The sequence below is a fragment of the Cenococcum geophilum genome (assembly GCF_001692895.1).
Source record: "Cenococcum geophilum 1.58 unplaced genomic scaffold K441scaffold_104, whole genome shotgun sequence".
Lineage (NCBI taxonomy): Eukaryota > Fungi > Ascomycota > Dothideomycetes > Gloniales > Gloniaceae > Cenococcum > Cenococcum geophilum.
The window spans coordinates 228,281-229,705 of NW_027137662.1; the positions used below are offsets into that span (position 1 = coordinate 228,281).

Genomic DNA, 1,425 nt, shown 5'->3' on the forward strand with positions numbered 1-1,425 from the left:
AACCCCTAGCTTACTCTATTAGGGGTAATAGAAAGACTAAGTAGTATAGTTAATTAACTTAGCTATAGGCTTAGCTAAATTAACGGGAAAGTTAGCGGCCTTAAAGAAAGTAACTACTATATTATAAGTTATCTAGGGAAGGTTAACAATTGGATTAATAGCCTAAGAAGTAACTGGGAAGAAATAAGAGATACTATTAGGCGGTTTTAAAACGAAATCCACACTCTTAAGAGAGGTAGTAATAAAACTTTAGATTATAGAGATAAATAGGTTGTAAAGGCTAGAAACAAGATTATGGTATTTAAGAGAAAAAGGGCATGCTTAGCCTAAGGATAGAGAAGTCTATAAAAGACCACTCCTGTTCTACCTGTACAATAACAGGCAAGCCTTGTCAACATACTACCCCTCTTTGCATCAATTGTAAAGGAAATCACTTTGCTAATAGCAAAGACTGCGAGATACTTAAAGCAGCTAAACTAGTACGCAGTACTAGCTTAGACGATTCTATGGAAGAATAGACAAAGCATAGGATCCTAGAAGGAGGCAACTCCTACTAGGCTCTTAAAAAGATATTAGAGAGCAAAAGAACAGAAACAAATTGCAAAAGGACAGGGATAGGGGTTAGGATTTTTCCTATCGTTTTCTCATTCCCTAGTAGTTGTAGTAACTTAGTATTTTACTAAGGAGCTGTAAGCCCTTAGGGGTTTATAAACTACTAGGGCATAGCTACTAGTACATGTTAAGCTGCCTAGAAAGGATTCATGTATATAGAACTNTAGCGCCATAGCCTAGAGGCTGCATGCGCAGTATTATACGTAGTATAATACAATCGGATTAAAAAAAAAAAAAAAGAGAAGTCTATAGAATTAAGGAGGAAATTTATTAGCTTAAATAGTACGCTCTTTAGTTATTATATGTTTACTTATTGTTAAATTTAAGCTTAAACTAGCCCTGCCCTTTATAGTAAGTGTTTACCGCATTTATATACTTAATTAGTAATAAGTTAATAGATCTAACTAAGCTTAGTATCTAAAGCGAGCAGAACTACGTTCCGCTATTATATGTTTAAGTCTAGTCGCTCTCTAGTCTAGAGTTTTTTATCCTAGCTACTAAGCCAGTGTTGGTTAATAAATGTTTATAGAATATAACAGCTTTATAGGGATTTACCTTTATCGCCTACCTATAACCCGGTTAAAATATACTAGTAACTTTTCACCACTAAAGCTATAAGCCCCTTATATAAAAAGTTTACAACAGCTACGCTTAAGGGGAAGCCGGTTTCGCTAGCGACTATATTTAGTATATTAGGTTTAGCTCGTTTTAGGACTAGCTATATAATCGTTTATAGGCGCTTATAGGATCAACCCTATAGTTAACCCGCTCTCTTTATAAGAGCCCCGCTATATAAGAGCCCCACTATATTAG

At 35.0% G+C, this 1,425-nt stretch overlaps 1 protein-coding gene across 1 annotated transcript; it reads left to right on the forward strand.

Moving 5' to 3' along the window:
* Positions 1–317: 317 nt before the first annotated feature.
* Positions 318–620, forward strand: K441DRAFT_711903 (uncharacterized protein; the record flags this gene model as incomplete). The annotated part of the gene is made up of 1 exon (XM_067653907.1): positions 318–620. The coding sequence occupies one exon, from the start codon at positions 318–320 to the stop codon at positions 516–518; it is 201 nt and encodes a 66-aa protein (XP_067496429.1). The 3' UTR covers positions 519–620.
* Between the last annotated feature and the right edge of the window lie 805 nt (positions 621–1,425).